The 18321-nt window shown below is 35.4% G+C and overlaps 1 protein-coding gene across 1 annotated transcript in view; it reads left to right on the top strand.

The window, feature by feature from the left end:
• The window catches only part of IARS (isoleucyl-tRNA synthetase), an 87804-nt gene that overhangs the window by 6976 nt on the left and 62507 nt on the right, over positions 1-18321 (top strand). The window contains exons 2-8 of the mRNA XM_025040467.1: positions 611-767; positions 1031-1150; positions 3147-3229; positions 4345-4462; positions 14299-14446; positions 17310-17397; positions 17696-17756. Of these exons, the coding sequence (XP_024896235.1) occupies positions 1085-1150; positions 3147-3229; positions 4345-4462; positions 14299-14446; positions 17310-17397; positions 17696-17756 (564 nt within the window). The 5' untranslated portion in view covers positions 611-767; positions 1031-1084. The remainder of the gene's footprint in view (positions 1-610; positions 768-1030; positions 1151-3146; positions 3230-4344; positions 4463-14298; positions 14447-17309; positions 17398-17695; positions 17757-18321) is intronic.

The raw sequence follows: 18321 nt of genomic DNA, 5'->3' as shown, positions 1-18321 counted from the left end.
GCTGAAGAAGAGAAAATCTTGCAGTTCTGGTCCGAATTTAATTGTTTTCAAGAATGCTTAAAGCAATCAAAACATAGGCCAAAGTATGTATGTGAATTTCTTTCATAAGGGTAGAGTCCTTAAGAAGTCATTTCTTTCACTGCATTTCATTAAGAAGGGAACTTTTTATTCATCTTCGTATTTTCCCAGAGTCTCTTAGCTCTCTATATAGTGGGTACTCTCAGTCATAGATATGCATTGAATGAATGAGTTCTTTTTTTATCATGGTTCTCACATGCTCAAAAACTATGAGATAGTCATTTATTGCCCTATTTTACTAATGAATAATATCATTCAGCATCAGGATGAATAACTTGGATTATGTTGTGGAACTAATAAATGAAGAATGGATGGCCCACTGGAGGCCTCTCCAGCTCCACCATAACGACCTTTTTTGGAAGCCAGGACCTACAGTAAAAACCTAATCAGTTATATCTGAATTTCCTCGTCTCACTGCTTTTCTTCTCCCTGAAGACTCCACTGTGACAGGAGCCATCTATAGAAAAATGTTGTCCTGAATTTTTGCTATCTGTTTTAAAGTAACTTAACATATTTTTATTATCTCTTATAGATTTACTTTCTATGATGGACCTCCTTTTGCAACTGGACTGCCTCACTATGGACATATACTTGCAGGGACAATTAAAGATATAGTTACGAGATACGCTCACCAGAGTGGGTTTCACGTCGACAGAAGATTTGGATGGGATTGTCATGGCTTACCAGTGGTATGTTTGAGTCACCAGCCTTTATAATATTTTGATTTTTTAGTAAGCATTAGATTTAGTAAGCATTTCAAGTAATATATTAACATATGGTGAATTATTACTACAACAGACTTTTTCTTCTACTTCATTTCCATAATTCTACAGTTCATTTTCTCTGTAGATTTTCTGAGAACTAATTTTTTTAAATCTTATTTTTCTAGAGTTGCTAAATCGATTTTGTTTTGTAGGGTAGGGTTGTTAACAATCTTATCCTACATTTTCAGGAATATGAAATTGATAAGACACTAGGAATCAGAGGACCAGAGGATGTAACCAAAATGGGGATTGTGGAGTATAACAATCAATGCCGAGCAATCGTGATGAGATATTCTACTGAGTGGAAGGTATGTTGGGTTATTTTCAGTAGAATGAACAAAACTTCTGATTTAAATGGAAGTTGAAATGATTTATGGTCCTTTGTGTTTTTTATGATGCTCCCAAAAGTATGTCTGTCCATGTGAGGTTGTGACATAAGAGGGGTCGACCATCCTGTTTAAAGGAGTGTTTAGCTTCCACCTCCAATCCTATTACCTAGACTATAGCTTAAACCGAAGCCTCTCTTTTCTTATTTCTTCGTGCTTGATTAGTCTTCTATATTTAATCTCCTACCTACCTACAGTATATAACAGGGATCAGGCCATCCTAGCAAATAGATTAACTTGAATGTTGTAATATAAAAATTCAGATGTTAAAATCCATTAAAATTTAAACCCATTGTTATATTAATTTAACTCCTATCTTGCCCACTCTTAGTGGTAGAGCTCCCACAGCTAGTACCGTTAAGTAACTATCAGGTGCTATCAGGGCTCTCTTGTTCTTATGGTCTTAGGAACAAAGTTCCTCAACTCCCAGTTTCCTCCCTGGCTCTTAGATTAATCTGTCTGTACAACTTAAAAATATGTCTGGCTTTTATTTTATTTTTTTTATCTTCTCCATCTTATCACTTACTGTTCTTTAGAATCCCCTATCCTGCCAATGGTTTCAGTCTTCTAGGCTTCAAACATTAATCCTCATGATTAAATCAAATGCTAGATCCTATCAAGTCTTTTTCCTTACTGTCTCTTATCTAGTCATTTATTTTCATTCCTATACCTTTCCTTAGCTTCACCCACCATTAGCTCCATTTCTGTAACAATCTCCTAATTGATCTCTTGTTTATATTCTTTAAACTCAACCTGAGCCTGCCAAGTTATCTCTCCAGGACTGTTCATCTTGCTCTTTCCTGCTCAGACGTTAAGTAGCTTCTCTTCATTGGTGAATAAAACTTTATTTCATCAACCTGAAGATCAAAGCTTCTCAATTTTCTCTTAATATAACTTTCTTGCCTGGTCACTAGTAGGGGAAAATCCTGATGATGCTTATAATAAGTATATGGGTCTTTTTTTTTTCCCTTAAATTTTTTTTTTATTTTTTAAACTTTTCATTTTGAAATAATCTAGACTTATTAAAAATTACAAAAGTAACATGAAGAGTTCCCCTATACTCTTCACTCACTTCCTAGCTAACACCTTCAATAATCATAGTGTAATTATCAAAAACAAGAATTTAAATTGATACAATACTTTAGACCCTATTCAAATTTAACCATTTGTCTCACTAATTTTTATTTTTGATCCAAGATCCAGTTTAGAAGCACATAGTGAGTTTAGTTGTCATACCTCCTTAGTCTCCTTTAATCTGGAACATTCCCTCAATCTTTCTTTGTCATTTATGATCTTGTCACTTTTAAAGAGTACAAACCAGTTACTTTGTAGATTATCCCTCAATATCTGATGTTTCCTCATGATTCAGTTTAGGTTTTGCGTTTTTTGGAAAGAATACCTCAGAAGTAACATCATGCACCTCTCAGTCTATCATATCTGGAGGCCTGTGATACCGATATGGCTCATTGATGATGTTCACTTTGTTTACTAAGGTGACCAGGTCAGGTTTCTTCAACTCCTCTGTAAAGTTGGAGTTTTTCCTTTGTAATTAATAAGTGTCTTATAGGGACAGTCCGTGCAAATATCTGTTTCCTTTATACTTTAACTCAGTAATTTTAGCATCCATTAATAATTCAAGCCAGGAGCAGTTATATCTGTGATGTTTACCAGAGAGTAGCTTTGATAGACTTTCATAAAAATATATTAATACTTGTAAATATCATTATCTGCATTATAGAATGAATGCCGGAAAAAAACTGGTTTTTAACCTTATATAGTGTGTTGATTGTAATATAGATTTTCTTGAACCATTGATTCTGTTTTCTCAAAATCATACGTGGTGATAATAGAAATAAAACACATTGATGTACAATAACAAATATCATTCTCTAATAACTCTAATATTTATATTTTTAAGTCTACTATTACCAGACTTGGCCGATGGATTGACTTCGACAATGACTACAAAACTCTGTATCCTCAATTCATGGAATCTGTCTGGTAGGTTTATTTGAAATTGTACATATAATGAATATTCTGTTATATTAGTGGAGAGGTGCTGTAGCATGGATCAATTTGTGTTTAGGTTCACAATTATCTGAAATCTTTGGGGATAGATTTATTTTGTTTTAAGACTTAAAGACTATATTTTAGAGCATTTTTAGGTTCACAGCAAAATCGAGAGGAAGGTACAGAAATTTCCCATATACCCTGTGCCCCCACATGTGCCTTCCCCATTGTCAGCACCCCCCACTGGAGTGGTACATTTGTTACAATTGAACCTTCACTGACATATCATAATCACCCAAAGTCCGTAGTTTACTTTAGGGTTCACTCTTGTATATTCTGTGGTTTGGGATAAATATAAATGTATTTTAGCAAATGAGAGAGGGTTTAATTCATTTATTGTGACAGGGACGTAGGAGTAAAGTTTTACTCCTGTGTGAATTTCTAAATGAATTATGTAAGGGTTCTCACCAGTGCATTCTGGCATCCAATTGAGAGAGGTGAGTGGTCACCACAGGAGAACCTGTTGACATTTGCAGTGTCTTGGTACATTTAGCTTAAAGCAACATGTTAAGTACTTAATAAAGTTTTTGGCCAGTTGTAGGAGAGAGATCTGATCCTAATCCCAATGGTTTATACTTTTTTAAATTTGGCATTGTAAAACTACCCATTATCATGAAATTTAAGCAATATATCAAGAAACTATTAAGAAAAACAAAAATTGAAATTTCAGCCATAGTTGAAATATTAGTGAAAATCTGTTTTTTCAGCATTCCTGAAAAATGTAACTATGTATACTGATAATGTACAGTTTTATATAATTATACAGTAATTGATATTATATACAATATGGTGTCAGTTAACTTCTCAGTCACATTAAATCATGACCATCTTTCCATGTCAACAAATATTAGACTCATGTCTTTATAATATCTAATTATACTGATCTATTGTAATTTACCAGCTAGTCTTTGGTTGAGAGACATTGTGTTTTTACATCTTTGATTGACACAAACTCTATGAACGGAAACCAGCATAAATGTTTGCATTTGGGGGAACAGAATTTTGATTATTTAATTATTGTAAAACTTCGTCTCTTTATTTGCTAGGTGGGTCTTCAAACAACTTTATGATAAAGGCCTTATTTATAGAGGTATGAAAGTCATGCCCTTCTCCACTGCCTGTAACACTCCACTTTCCAACTTTGAATCTCACCAGAATTACAAGGTATGTATGACATCATTGGGCATTAAGTTATGTTCATGGAAGTTAAATGATTATGGTGATCAAGGTACTAGTCCCAATGTGTAACGTTAGCCTGGGGAGTCTCGTCAGTATGATCTTTTCTAACCGAGTGCTGGTGATGTTGCCAGTCACTGAACCAAGGCTCTGTTAAGATTAAAAACGAGGGATTTTTTTTTTCTCCATGAGATTTGTGATAGGTTTTGCTTGTTTTGACCATATCTTTGTGCCTCTCTTTGGTTAATAAGTTTAGCTCTACCCTGTTTGCCTCAAGTCACTGTTTCACAAGGGTTGTTTGGGTGGTTTTTTATGCCTCATCTGGGACCTCATAGTTCATTTATTTGTTAGAAGTATTTGGGGAAAAATCTGATTTGAGATTGATGCACAGTAATAGGATTTTTTCTCTGATATATGGAATATCCTGCTGTCGTTGGTATGATAAAAGAGTTTAGACATGTCTGATGTTAGTAAAGTATACTGCTTTGCCTTATCTAGATAGATAGTAAAGACAGTAACTATTCTGAAACTATTTGAACTACCTGTTCTCATGTGTATATGTAGGAGACGTGTTTTCATCTCTGAGAGTTTATCTAAGCCTCTTTGTTTTTGACAGACATTAGGTTTTTTGCAACTCTTATTTCATGCTCAGATTGGAAATTATATTATTAAAACTTGCATTCCAAAAGCACTTTTCATCTTATAGAATACTTTCATACATCCCACTTGATCTTTGCTAATCCTTGTGAGGTATGAGCGATGATTCCTGTTGTCTCCTAAATATCCTTCTATGATTATATTGTGTTGCATTTTTTATTAAAATATTTTAAGCACGTACAAATGTAAAGAATCAAACACTAAGCACTATCTCTTTTTTAACATTACCATAATACCATTATCACACCTAAAAAGTCATCATCAGTCATTCTTAATATTAACTACTTTATAATTCTTTAATTACTGGGTGTCATCTATATTCACATTTGTGTTTAGCTCATAGTTTGTGTCATACCTTTTGTCCCTCAGCAGCTTTTTAGTTTTTTGGGTTTTGTTTGTTTCTTTACAGGATGTAAGGAAGGTTCATTCACGGTAGTAACTCTTTTTGGTCTGTTTTAATCTGAAGGTCTCCTTTTTCATCTTTTTTTTTTTTTCTTTTCCTTTTATTGTTTAGGAGATAAGTTTTGTCTTGTAGAATTTCCCACAATATGAGTTTTGCTGATAACATCTCCATGGTCTAATTTAACATTTTTTCTGTCCTCTATATTTTATAGAAATTGGTACTTCATTTTTGTGTTAGTTTTTTTTTTCCTTTTTGTATGTCATTAGTAGAGATCAGTATTTGCTTATATTTTGGGGGGAGGTAGCTAAGGGAGATTGTTAAATTTATAAACAATTCAGTGCACAAATCTTAAGTGTACTATTTGATGAGTTTCAATACATCTCGTTTTTAAAAAAATAACCAAATATTACAGATAATAGTTGATTAGTTTTGTATGTTTTTGTACTTTGTAGAAATGCCAAGATCCATTATGTATTCTTTTCTATATAGCTTTTCTCACTTAACATTATATTTCTGACAGTGATCCATATTACTTATAGTTGTGGATCTTTGGTTCTAATTTCTATCTAAGTGAATTTTATTTACAATTTATTTACAGTACCTTTATTTTTTCCATTTCTTTCCTTAACATCCTGATAGGTAACCACTCTGCTGAATTCAGTGTTTCTTTCCCATGCATATTTTCATACTTTTACTATCTACATGAGTATCCATAAACAATATCAGTATTGTTCTGCATGTTTTTAAATCTTACACACTGTACTTACTCTGCACCTTGTCTTTTCCTTGTCTTTTATACTAAACATTGTGTTTTAAACATTCTTCATCTTTTTTTTTTTAATTTTTTAAAATTTTTTAAAGTCACCACATATTTGACCCACTTTACCCCATCTACCGCCTCCCTCACCCCTCCCTCCTACCCTGTGGTAACCATTAATCTGTTGTCCATGACCATGTGTCTTTGTTTGTTTGTCCTATTCATTTGTTTCTTTTAGATTTATATCCCACATAGAAGTGATATCATGTGATTTTCAACTTTTTCTGTTTGGCTTATTTCACTTAGCATGATTATCTCAAGGTCCATCCATGTTGTTGCAAATGGTATTTCATCTCTTCTTATGGCTGAATAATATTCCATTGTATGTATGTACCACAGCTTCTTTAGCCAGTCATCTATGTTTGAACACTTAAGTTGCTTCTGTGTCCTGGCTACCGTGAATAATGCTGCTATGAGCATTGGTGTGAAAATATATTTTCAGAAATGGGTTTTCAAGTCTTTAGGGTGAATACCCAATAAAGGGATTGCTGGATCATATGGTAAATCAATTCTTAGTTTTTTAAGGAACCTCCATACTGTTGTCCATAGTGGCTGTACCAATTTGCAGTCCCACCAGCAGTGTTAAAGAGTTTCTTTTTCTCTGCATCCTCTCCAACATTTGTTATTACAGGTATTCTAACAGGTGTGAGATGGTATCTCGTTGCGGTTTTGATTCGCAGTTCCCTAATAGCTAGCAATATTGAGCATCTTTTCATATGTTCATTGGCCATTAGTATATGTCTTCTTAGGAGAAGTGTCTGTTCAAGTCTTCTGCCCATTTGTGGATCGTTTGTTTTTCCATTGTTATTCAGTTGTATGACTTCTTTGTATATTTTGGATATTAGGCCCTTATCAGAGGCATTGCTTGCAAATATATTTTCCCATTCAGATTGTTGTCTCTTTACCTTGTTAACGATTTTTTTTGCTGAGCAAAAGCTCTTTAGTTTGATGTAATCCTATTCATTTATTTTACTTTTTACTTCCCTTGCTTTTGAGGTCAAATTTATTAAAATCCTCTTTAAGTCCAAGGTCCTTGAGTTTCGTTCCTATGTTTTCTTCTATGCATTTTACTATGTCTTATATTCAGGTCCTTAATCCATTTTGAGTTAATGCATTTTAAATCTAGTTTCATTCTTTTGCAGGTGGCTTTCCAGTCTTTCCAGCACCATTTATTGAAGAGGCTTTCTTTTCTTGAATTGAATGTTTTTCGCTTTTTTGTCAAAAATTACTCATCCATTTAAACATAGGTTTACTTCTGGACTCCCGATTCTGTTCCACTGGTCCGTGTGTCTGTTTTGCTGCCAATACCATGCACTTTTCATTAGAGTCACTTTGTGGTATATTTTGAAATTGGGCACAGTGATGCCTATAGCCTCGTTCTTTTTTCACAAGATGGCTTTGGCAATTCGGGGTATTTTGTGCTTCCATACAAATCTGATGATTTTTTGTTCTATTTCTTTAAAAAAATGCTGATGAGCTTTTGATGAGTTTGCATTAAATCTGTATAATGCTTTAGGTAATAAGATTATTTTAATGATGTTTGATTCTTCCAATCCAAGAAAATGGAATATCTTTCCATTTCTTTGTATCTTCTTCGATTTCTTAATAGGGTTTTATAGTTTTCAATATATAGGTCCTTCACATGATTCATTAGATTTATTCCTAGGTATTTTATTCTTTTTGTTGCAATTGCTAAAGGAATTATTTTTTTCACTTCTTTTTCTGACACTTCATTATTAGAGTATAGGAACACTATGGATTATTGAACATTGATTTTATATTGAGAAACTTTACTGTATTTCTTTATTGTTTTTAGGAGTGTTCCTGTGGAGTCTTTAGGGTTTTCTATATAGAGAATCATGTCATCCACAAAGAAATGCGGTTTGACTTCTGCATTTCCTATTTGGATGTCTTTTATATCTTTCTCTTGTCTGATTGCACTCTCTAGGACATCCAATGTTATACTGAATGTCAGTGGCAATAGTGGACAGCCTTGTCTTGCTCCTGATCATAGAGGAAAGATTTTTAGTTTTTTACCATTAAGTATAATGTTGGCTGAGGGTTCATCATGTATGGCCTTTATTATGTTAAGGTATTTTCCTTCTATACTGATTTTGTTAAGTGTTTTGATCATAAATGGATGCTGTAACTTTCAAAGGCTTTTTCTGCATCTATTGATATGATCATGATTCTTATTTTTTAATTTGTTTATGTGGTGTATCACATTAATCGATTTGCGTGTGTTGAACCATCCCTATGCCGCTGGGATGAAGCCCACTTGATCATGGTGTATAATCTTTTTAATATGTTGCTGTATTTAGATCGCTATTATCATGTTTAGGATTTTCGCGTCTGTGTTCATGAGAGATACTGGTCTGTAGTTTTCTTTTTTTGTGTTATCTTTACCAGGTTTTGGTGTTCAGGTAATATTCGCCTCATAAAATGAGTAAGGAAATAGTGCCTCCTCTTCTATTTTTTAGAAGAGTTTGAGGACAATAGATATTAAATCTCTGAATGTTTGGTAAAATTCACCAGTGAAGCCATCTGGTCCTGGACTTTTACTTTTTGGTAGGTTTTTGATGATTGTTTCAATTTCCATACTGCCGACCAGTCTATTTATATGTTCCAGTTCTTCTTGAGTCAGTCTAGGAAGTTCAGTCTAGGAAGGTCCATTCAGTCTAAGTACTGGTCTGTTTTCTCTAGGTTATTATATTCGTTATATCCTTTTTCATAGTATTCTTATATGACCCTTTGTATTTCTGTGGTGTCTCCCTTAATTTCTCTTTCATCCCTGATTTTGTTATTTGTTTCCTTTCGCTGGAGGTTGGGGGCTGCAGCTCAGCCTGGCATTCTGCACTTGGGGCTGGTAATAATCAACTCTTGTTTCTCTGCCATTCCCAGTTCTCTGTTTTCTGCCCTGGTCCCTGGGCACTGCCGCCCACTGCGTGGAGCTCACAATTCTCCCAGGCAGGGCTGTTCGTGGAATTTGCCGCATTTCTCCTCTCCCCTCCTCCTGTAGGGAGCTCCGGAGGATGCAAGAGGCAGCTTCTTTACTCATCCCAGTCCACCACCCGACACCTGGGGTTCTGACCTGTGGTAGCTATTATGCACAGATCACTTGCTCAGACATGTTGGTGTGCAGTTTGGGTGTTTTTTTCTAAGTTTTAGATGTTGAGCTTATTATTTCAAGGGGAGAGATCCTGGGAGGTCTCTCATTCCGCCATGTTTCTGTCGTCAAGATTCTTCATCTCAATATATGTAACTATAAGTTTACTTTTAACTGCCATAAGTGTTTCATTTAACAAATAGATTACAATTTATTTATTCATTTTTGATAGACATTTGAGTCGTTGGTAGGGGGCATAGCTTCTTTTTTTAAAAATGGTAACAACCAATGTTCCTATGGACATTTTTAATATAAATTCTTGTGTAGTAATGGTGGCATTTACTTTGGTGACCAAATTTTTGCACGTTAGAACCCCATAATAGCTGTGAGCTCCTAGAATTTTCAAAGGTTATACTCTTCCATAAGTAAACAAATTACTTCCCCATATTGGAAAGACAAGGTGTACAGAAGTAAATCGAGTTAAAAGAGAAAGTGCTTCCATCTGTTTCAAAAGATAAACCAAGCTTGTGGTATATAAAAATATTTATTTATTATATTGTCTAAATTTCTTGTTTTTAGAGATCTGGTTGATTCAATTATTTATGAAGTTCATGCTCATTGCAGAAAATTGGAAGCCATCAGAAGATATAAAGAAGGGAAAAAAATTGTAATCCCAGTATTCAAAGGAAATTATTATAATGTTTTACTTAGGTTTCCCTTTAGAGGTTTTGTTTCATTTTGTTTTTGTTTTTGGGGAAGGAGGTTTATATGTTCATTACTGTACTTACTACAATTAATGTTTTATATCTTAATACCTATTGCCTGGTTAATGATAAGACAACATTTTTCTGCTTCTCCATTTACTTGCTCTACTCTATATACTTGCATAAAGTGAATACATCTGTGAAGCCAACACCCAGATAAAATAAAGAATGTTATCAACCTGTCAAAAGCTTTCCCTTCTCATGGTCCCTTAAGTTTAGCTATTCAACTCCTCACCCTCACTTCCAACAGCATTGATTTGTTTGCTGATTCTAAATTATACATAAATGGAATCATTCAGTGTGTTCTTTTTTGAGCCTGGCTTTTCTTGCTCAAGATTATGTTTGCAAAAGTCATCCATGTTGTATGTTTGTAGATCACCATTTTAATTACTGTCTGGTATTTAATTTATTCTACTATTGGTGGGCATTTGGGTAATTCACAGTTTGTGGTTCTTATCAATAGTGCTGAAACCGGAGAGCAACTGAGTTTGGGCCTTGTGCTGCCTGTGCCGCTTAGCCAATAGACCAACACAGGAGTTGGGATATTTAGAATAAGCGTTTATTGTCAGGGTGATCTGAGAAGGCAGCAGGTTAACACCTTCAAAAACTGCCTTGCCTTCTCAGTCGGGTTTAGGGTATTTAAGGGAAAGTCTGGGCATTATTCCAGGGGCTACATGATCATTCTGGGTTGGAAGTGGGTCTGTTGTGATTTACGGAGTCTTTCCTCTGGCAACGTGGTCCTCTGGTGGCGTTAGTAACACAGGAACAAAGATGGGAGTAGTCTGGAAAGAATAGTAGCCAGAAGGGTTGTGATCAGTAAGCATAAGAGCATTAATCATAAGTTTCAAGGCAACTTTCAATGGCAGGGGACATTCCTCTGGGTCCGCTCTGGGTCAGAGCACTGGGGAAAATCTATTGTTAAGCTGTAGGGCAAGGAAAAGTGAAGCCGAGGACACTGTGAGGCCTCTGTACTACAGAGATCCCGTCCGGGCCCTTCTTCAGTGCTTTTGTGAACATTCTAGAACTTGGTTTGGGGGAGCATTTAATATACATGTTTCTGTTGGATATATACCCAGGAGTGGAATTGTCGAGTCAGGGATTATAACTTACAATTAGTTCCAATTTCAGAGCTGGCAAACTCCGTAAAGTGTCAGATAGTAAATTTTTTAGGCTTTGTGAACCAGATGGTCTTCTTTCAACTCTGTTAAAACTATCCTCAACTTTTGGGCTATGTGAAAACAGGTGACAGCCAGATTTAACTTGTGGGCTGTGTCTTGCTGCCCCCACTCTAATAGATACAAGCATAGAGTGTTCCAAAGTGGTTATGCTGACTTATTCTCCCACTAGACTAGCGGCAGTCCCCAACCTTTTTGGCACCAGAGACTAGTGCTTCTATGAGAAGCTAAAGCCTGATAATCAGAGGTGGAGCTGAGGCAGTGATGCTAGTACTGGGGAGCAGCTGCAAATACAGATGAGGTTTCACTCACTTCCAGCCAACTCTCTTCTTTCTGTGCAGCCCAGTTCCTTACAGGCTGTGAACTAATACCGGTCTGCTGTGCAGAGGTTAGGGGCCCCTGCATTAGACAGTTCTGATTACTTTCCATCCCGCCAACACTTAGCATTATCTTTTTTCTCTTTTACCATTCTATAATTGTGTATTGGTTGCCACTAAGCTTTGCTTTGTTTTTTTTTTTTTTTTCTTTAATGAACCGAATTAATATTGTAACCAAGTCCAAGGTTCCAACAGCCAGTGAGTCAAGTGACATGGTGTTGAAGCAAGGAAAGCTACTTTATTCAGAAAGCCAGCAAGCTGAGAAGATGGCGGACTAGTGTCCTAAAAAAATATCTTAAAGTACAGAATTCATCCTTCTTTTATGTCAAGGGAAGGGGGGAAAGGAGGAGCAAGCGGTGATTGACAACTATAGACAGCAGTTCTAGGATGTTTGTGAAACTTCTTTGTTCTTAGTAGGTTGACTAGTTGGTATGAGGCAGGTCAAATCTTTGGTAAGCAATCATTATTTTTGTACATACTTTCCTTATCTCCTTGGGAGAGGCAATTTCTGGTAAAGAGGCTATAAAACTCAAGTGGCAAGCAGAATTCCTCTAATGATTAGCATGTCTATATGCAAGACTAAGCACAAGCTATTAACCTGAAGGCCATGGAAGCAAAGCCTTGAACAAGATGGAGTCAGAGAAGCTGAAATTAGCCTTTCACTCTGTTACAATTTGGGCATATTACAATTTTTCAAGTATATGATATTTCAAAATGACTCATTTTTAGATTTTGGAATAAAGAATAACTATTTTCCAAAATAGTTATTTTGTTGATCTACCTCTTTATGAACTTATTATAAAATAGATTATTGTAATAGTGAAACTGTTACTGGAGCAAAAGGGTCCCCCTGTTTGCTTGCATCTAAGTTAGTGAGATATGTACAAGTTTTGCAGCAAAGAAATTAAGCATTTATATTAGAGAGCTGCGAGTCTTGGAGACACAGGCAAGCTGTGGCTCTCAAAGAACTGACTCTGCGGGTGCCTCAAGGAAATAGATTACATAGGGGAAAAATTGAAACTAAGGTAGGTGGGGTTGTGGGTAATTGATTATCATGCCCATCATGGTTCTAGAATCAGCTATGGTGTCATCCCATCTGGTCCCATGGTCTGTGGGTCTGTTCCTTCTAGATGGTCTAGATCTAAAACATACCTAAAGCCAAGATGTTATCCTTAGTTTAACCGAAACTTATGGTTTCATGATCCATTGACTTGAAGCTTCATTCTTAAAAGATTTGCAACTGGCTGAAACCTTATGTCCTAAGGCTCAGTGATTAAGGGAGGAGGCATAAAAAGGTGGAAGTGTAAGGGTGGAAAAGGCAAGCGAGTCACAATGCCATTATAGCAGGCTAAGCCTGCTTGAATCAGAGAAAAGACTATCTTAAAGAAATGAAATCTACATGTGGTTACAAAACCTCCATTATATATCCCTCTTGATACAATTAAAATGTTTTGTTTGTGACTACAGTCATGCTTCTCTTAAGGATCTTTTAGGCAAACTTGTCCTTGTGTGAACATTGCAGTGCGCTTACATAAACCTACTACTACCTAGGTTGTATGGTATAGCCTATTGTTCTGTACAAGAAGAAAAATAATTTCCCTCTACCCTTCTGGATTCTTGGTTGAGACATCCCTGTTATAAAAGACAGATTAACAGTAGAAAAACAAAATTAAGTTAATAACACGTATACCTCCTATATACATGGGAGAGACCCAGGAAAATGAGTAAGCTGCCAAAACAGCTGAAGCCATCACCTTACATACCATCTTCAGCTGAAGACAAAAGATGTTGGGGTGATAGGGATCAGTTATGGGAGGTTACCAGGAAAAGCACAATAAACAAAAGTAAGGTTGCTGCGTAGATTTACATAGTGGTCTTCTTCATCGATAGAAGTTTCTAGAGATAGTCTTTCTCTGCCTGGTGGTACAGGGAGGGGAGACACCCTTACGAATGGAAATTTTCCTTACAAATGGAAATGTCTTTTACAAAGGATAATTTCTACTTGGTTTCAGAGCTTCTCCCATATCTGCTGTTTCTTAAAAATCAGCCTAAAATAATCACATTTGGGGATGACAAATTCTGTTCTCTTATAGTTCCTCTGCTACAAACCTATACAGCATATATTGAATACTGTATTGAATACTGTTGGCAGTTGTAACAATGCTAAGTACTTGGGTAAAGTATTGCCTTACAACCTTAGGAAGGCTGTGACATCACTAGCCAATAGGAATTTTTCAGTTCCATTATAATCTTATGGTATCACCATCATACCTGCAGTCCATTGACCAAAACATTGTTATGTAGTGCATAATTGTACTGAGGTAATTGTTAAAATTTTAAAATATTAAAAAATACTTGGAATTTCTTGCTTTATATTTTATTTTTATAAATAGAGCAAATGGTGTTTTAAAAGCTCGGTTTATTCTGAAAGTCAATTTATTTTTATTCTTTAGGATTAGTTCCTTTTTCTTCTATGTCTGTTTTTGTGGATTTTGTAAAAGAATACTTTATCTCATTTATTTCAGGATGTTCAAGATCCTTCAATATTTGTAACTTTCCCTTTGGAAGAAGATGAAAATATATCTTTAGTTGCTTGGACAACTACTCCCTGGACTTTGCCTAGTAACCTTGCCCTGTGTGTTAATCCAGATATGCAGTATGTGAAGATTAAAGGTAAGTGTGAGCCTGGTTACTTATGACTGATGTGGATAAGGTAATTTTGACATTTTTTGGGAAAGGATGAAATTGATATTTCTTTTTTGGAGTACAAATAGAATTTTTTGAAAAAGCATTAGACTTAATCAGAAAAATAACCTCAAAGTTTTGTTTTGTTTTGTTTTCATTTCTAACCTGTTAAAGAATAAAATTTAGCCAAGTAAATTTGAAGGTCTGATTGGCTTTATTAAGTGGGCAGCATTCTGTCTAACAACTAGAAGGGTGCTCCTACGAGTTGTCCAAAGTGGAAGGTTTTTCTAGGAAGAAGGGTGGAGCAAGGGAGCTATTAGAGAAAGAAAAAAAAAAGGATTATTTTTAGACCAGGACATTTTTTAGGGGGTAGGAGGTGAATAGCAAGAGTTTTTTATCATGTATGTTGACTCTTCTTTCTATGGGGGTGGAAGAGATGGAGAGAGCCCATATGACAGATTACCTCCTTGGTGTTGACCAGAACATTCCAGACTAGTTGATAAAGAATGTTTCTGAGAGAGATGGAAACAGCAATTAGGTCAGGTAATAAATTTACGTTTGTTATCATAGACTTTTAGCATAAGTGATCCCATTTTTGGCCTGTGGTTTTCTCTTTAACAGATTGAAAATGTAATACACAAAAATTAAAATAGTACACAGATATAAAAAGTAAGAATTCTTTATAATTTTTAGATTTTAATACACTTTTGCACATCATGTCCCTATTATAGATGAAGAACCAGAGATTTAGAGAGGTGGCATCTTGTCGGTATTAAGAATCTCTGATGTCTCTTTTTTCAATACCACCAAGCAGTTTACTTAATTCAGATACTAGAGTTAGCATCAGATCCCACAGGTTAGGGGCTCCATCTTACAAGACCTCTCTCCAGCACCACACCGCCACTTAAGACTCCAGTCACAAGTCCAAGTTGACACCTATACTTCTCACTAACCAACAATCTCCTCCTCAGGTTCTCTTGATTTGCTTAAGGGCTCACAGAACTCAGAAACATTGTACTTATTGGCTTACCAGTTAATTATAAAAGGATATTATAAAGGATACACATAAGCAGCCAGATGAAGAAGTTCATAAGGCGAGGTCTGGAAGGGTCTTGGGTACAGGAACTTCTGTCTCCATGGAACAGGGGTGAGCTACATGGCTCTCATTACTTAGGAAGTTCTAAGGGTTTTAGGAGCTCTGCCAGGAACAGAGATTAAGACCAAATATATATTTATTATAAATTCTAATATCACAGAATAGGTACCAGAACTTGACTTTGCCTTTCAAATATTCCCTGGCGGAGAGTTAACCATAGTCTTAATGAGGTGCTTTCTAAAGAGACTTAAATGAAAAAAGAAGATTGATACCTTCAGGTTTTGATAGTTTGTGGAGGAAGAGGGAAGCCAGGGAAATAAAAGAGAAACTCATAGCCAGGAAAAAAATTCTGCCTTACATGACAGTCACTTGGATCCTCAAAAGCTTTTGCTGGCAAGAGATAAATATTGAGAAAGGAATGGTAGAGAATTGGGAGTCAGAAAACAGGTATTTTTATTATTTTTTAACTGTGCCTTGGGAATGGATAGGACCAAGAATTGGTTTCTTACACTATCTGCTGGAAAAGAGCTGTTATACACACAGAACCTCGCTCTGGTGTCTGTAGCTGCTTCTCTGGGCAGTTTCATTTCTGTCTGCATAAGTTCCCTGTATCACCAATGAGAAATGGCCAATCTGTAGTGAGCCTGACAGCTTTAGAGGCCTTCTGGCTGAGATTTCAATCATGTGGCTCCCCTACCTATATATTCCTTTTGTACTTCCTGGGTTTTATTCAGAAAATGTAGACTCCACTTATAATGAAGTTCTTGGGAGGTCAGAGTTGGTTGTTGGCAGACTTATTTATGGCAGTTTTTCAGTGAATTGCAGAAGCCTTCGCAATGATTCATAGATTCTCATTTTTCTTATAGTGAACTGAATGTATGTCAGAGGCACTAGTAAAATCTTGAGTATATCATACTTTATAGGTGGGAGTTTAAATTAAATTAGTCTAAGTTTTTGTAAGGCAATTTATTAATATCTATTAAATTTTAAATGTTTATACATTTGTTCCAGCTTTTTTCTTCCTGAGGTAGTAGCCATCAGAAGAATTTCCAGTAAGTGTACAAAGATACATACAAGGATACTCATCCCAATGTTCATAGTAGTAATAATTTGAAAACAACTTAAATGTGTAGGATTAGTTGGTATGTGAAAAATAACTTGTACTTCCGTTAGAATGGAGGACTGTAGAAGTATCTAAAAGAATGAGAAAGATATTTATGTGCTAATATAGTAAAAGATGTTCACGATATATTATGTGAAAATAAATAACTATATTGTTATGTCTCACAATTATTTTTTTTAATTGCCCATTCACATAATATGTATGTTACTGTTATTATACATAGAAAACTACCTGGAAGAATAGCCACTCAGATGATAGTGCCTGAGGGTAGATGAGATTACAGGGGACTTTTATTTGTAAACGTTTTTGTTTGTTAATATGACTTTGAAATATTTATATATATTACATTTGCTAGAAGAAAATTAAGATTAATTTACTTAAAATGGATAGAGATGCAATTAACAACAACTGATAGCCTAATAGCCTTTGATTTCTTCTTTTTTTTTGGTCAATTTCGTCTAGAAAGCTGTGTGTCCTAGCATTCTTTTCAGTATTTCTCTGTGAGTGCTAGGCACACTGGATGCAGGTGATACCGGAGCACCCAAAGGAAAAAGTATACTGATGCATGTCTAATGTAGAATAAGCCAAAGTCTAAATATTACTGAAGTCCACTTTTTCCATTGCTCTTACAGACATTATCAGAGGAAAATTACTGATTTTAATGGAAGCCCGATTACCAGCCCTCTATAAATTGGAGAGTGACTATGAGATCCTTGAAAGGTAAATATACAAATCATCGATTTGTGAGTGTGTATGTCTTTAGTTTTAAAAAGTAACACACTTTATAACCCAAAAGATATATTACTCAAGTTTAGTTTTAAGTACTAACACCATTTTAAATATGAAGTACTTAAGTACCTGTTTAAGTTTTAAGTACTAGTACATTCAGGTAACATGTTCCAGCACTAATGACTAAGGAACAAATAAACCAGAAGGGAGTGGTGACTTGATGTGGCTGCAGCCTCATTTCCTTGACAATTTAAATCTAATTGTGAGTTTGCCTTTCTCCTTTTTCTAGATTTCCTGGTGCCTGTCTCAAAGGCAAGAAATACAGGCCCCTGTTTGACTATTTTGTGAAGGTGAGCTTAGGCACCTCCACCACAGGCTCTCCACAGACGGTGTACAGTGTTGGATAACTGGAGCAGTGTGATGACAACTGGAGTGGTGTTCACATTATCTTATTATTACATTGTTTCTATGAGTGCGCTCAGTCCAGAAACCTGTTTCAATATTAACAAAATTAAATTCTGTTCAGGTCGCCTTCTTATTCTAACAGTTAAAATCTTATAGGAATTTTTAAAATACTTTTTTCAAATTACTTAAGAAATCACTTACATTTGATGTGGATATTTTTATTGCTTATAGTCTGCATGTCATCCAGGAATATGAGGGTTGGTTTGTTGTGGGTTGTTTTTGTTTTTTTTTTAATAAATTTAGGATAGTGCTCAGAATAAAACTGTAAAAGTAGAGTTAATTTTAAGGAAATTGACAGAGTGGGTGCTTTAAATCTAGGCAACACAACAGAGCTCCTACATTTAGTAACTTAGTTTCCTTAGGAGTCATAAAGCTGTTTTATGTAGTTTTCATAGTCTGGTAACAGAATTCTCAGCAATCATTGCAAACCCCACTACCAATGAGAGAACA

The sequence above is a fragment of the Pteropus alecto genome, unplaced genomic scaffold, assembly GCF_000325575.1.
Source record: "Pteropus alecto unplaced genomic scaffold, ASM32557v1 scaffold129, whole genome shotgun sequence".
NCBI lineage: Eukaryota > Metazoa > Chordata > Mammalia > Chiroptera > Pteropodidae > Pteropus > Pteropus alecto.
This window is presented reverse-complemented; position numbering and strand designations above follow the sequence as displayed.